Source organism: Pelobates fuscus, chromosome 1 (genome assembly GCF_036172605.1).
Source record: "Pelobates fuscus isolate aPelFus1 chromosome 1, aPelFus1.pri, whole genome shotgun sequence".
Classification (NCBI taxonomy): domain Eukaryota; kingdom Metazoa; phylum Chordata; class Amphibia; order Anura; family Pelobatidae; genus Pelobates; species Pelobates fuscus.
The window spans coordinates 251,906,826-251,908,756 of NC_086317.1; the positions used below are offsets into that span (position 1 = coordinate 251,906,826).

Below are 1,931 nucleotides of genomic sequence, written 5' to 3' on the forward strand. Positions count from 1 at the left end.
TTAATACAAACTAGCTAGCCAACACAAAAACAAAAGAGAAGATAATACACTTATACTTGTAGAGTGCTCTACATTCTTATGAAAGGGATAATGAATATCTGACAACAAATGTTAAATTGTAGAGTGAACGACCACACGGCTTAAACAGACCATGTAAAGTGACGAGTAAACCATCCGCTGTGCAAGACTGCATTTTGCAAAGAGACTGATAAGAAGGTGAACTATGGACCTTAAATAAGCTTTATGCTGTAAACTTGGAAGACAACAGTACAATGTGATTACTTTTTGTTTTGCAGAATTGTATCTGCTGCAGAAAATGGAGGAAAGACAGTCTACCCTTTCTGTAGAGTGAGGCCAAAGCGGGGAGGGGAAGCAAAAAGATCTAACACTAAGGCAACGCTTCCCTTATCTACACGGCACTTCCACCATACACTCAGGCATACAGCCAACACTGGCTTATTCACTTCCTGCACTGGTAACACTGAAGTTGAACCCTCCCATAATAAAAAAAAACCAACAAGTTTCATGCTGCTGTACACATGCAGCAATATATATATATATATATATATATTACATAGGTGTGCTTTCTGTGCACACATGTGATTCCCTAACTGCAATATTTATTGCTACCTTGCTTTCTTTTAACCTTATCTTTTTTTATTGTCATGGAATTGGAAACTTGTCCTCCATCATTTATATCAGATTCAGGCTGCAGTAACACTCCCTGCTGATTTATTGCCTGGCGCTGTACGCTAACCCCAAGACAGAGGTGGCCACAACCTCAGCTGTTACAAACACTGCCAGTCCCCAGTGATGCTCTCTGTTCCAGCCTCTAGGCTGGCAAAGCCTCATGGGAGCTGTAGTTCGGCGGCAGCTGAGGGCTAGCTCTGGCCTTGCCCTGTGTGGCTGATAAGGCTCTGGCTGTTTTGCCCGCATTCCTGATAATGACGATTTACACACACGGTCCCCAGGCCGCCGTGCATCATGGGAGCGGACATCTCCCCCTGCCAGCTCCGCCATTGCCACCCGCATAGCTAGCCCGAGCCTCCCGGGCGATAAAGCGGTATCGCACTGTGATGAATTGGGCTGGGGGAAGGAGAGCAGTATACCTCCCCCATACCCCGCCCCCATCACTCACTGTCAGCAACCAAAATAACAGCATTATCCCGGCAGCCCGGGCATTGCCCCCAGTCACACCCCGGCCGGGCCCCGCTCTGTCCGGTAACGGCTCGCCGGCCGGGCCCTGGGCAGCCCCCGGCAGTGTGTGCGCTGGTTCTCCCCTCCTCTGCTCACACTCACCTCGCAAGTGCTCCCGCAGTACATGGCGGAGGTGAGCACGGACACCTCGTCCTCCCTCAGTCGGTCCTCCAGAGCCCGCAGGGTCTCCACGAAGCGGTGGGGGAGCGGAGGGGTGGAGGGAGGCGGCGGCATCCCGCCGTTGGCTAGCCCCGCTCGGGACTCTCCCTTCCCGTCCGCCATCTTCTCTCGCCTTTGCCGCGCGTAGGCAACACACTCGCACACTCACTCTCTGCGTCACGTGACTCGGCGTCGGTTGGGTAACGTCATCACCAGGGAGACCCGCGGGCGCGTACACAACTCCCTTTGCCCACGCAAAGCCCCGCCCCCTGCTGGCAGGGAACGCCCACAAGCGGCAGCCATTTTGTTTGTTAATGGGCCTAGCTCCCGGATTTTCATGGCTATAGCTCCATGGTGTGGTGGGGACTAACACACTGCCAGCATTGTTACCAGCAGTGATTGGTACCTTCATCTCAAGGGCCTTCAGATAAAGAAGCCTTGTCTGCTACGTTGTATAAACACAATTATAGTATATGTCCTTATAGGAACATCTAAGGAAGTTATATTGTAGTTTGTTATGTTGGCTACTAGACTAACACTAAATGGTGGAGACCTTCTCACAGACACTACCTAGA

The 1,931-nt window shown here is 51.2% G+C and overlaps 1 protein-coding gene across 1 annotated transcript in view; it reads right to left on the reverse strand.

Moving 5' to 3' along the window:
• RLF (RLF zinc finger) overlaps positions 1-1,513 on the reverse strand; it is a 52,281-nt gene extending 50,768 nt beyond the window's left edge. Inside the window, exon 1 of the mRNA XM_063456463.1 lies at positions 1,300-1,513. Within this exon, the coding sequence (XP_063312533.1) occupies positions 1,300-1,479 (180 nt within the window). The 5' untranslated portion in view covers positions 1,480-1,513. The remainder of the gene's footprint in view (positions 1-1,299) is intronic.
• Between the last annotated feature and the right edge of the window lie 418 nt (positions 1,514-1,931).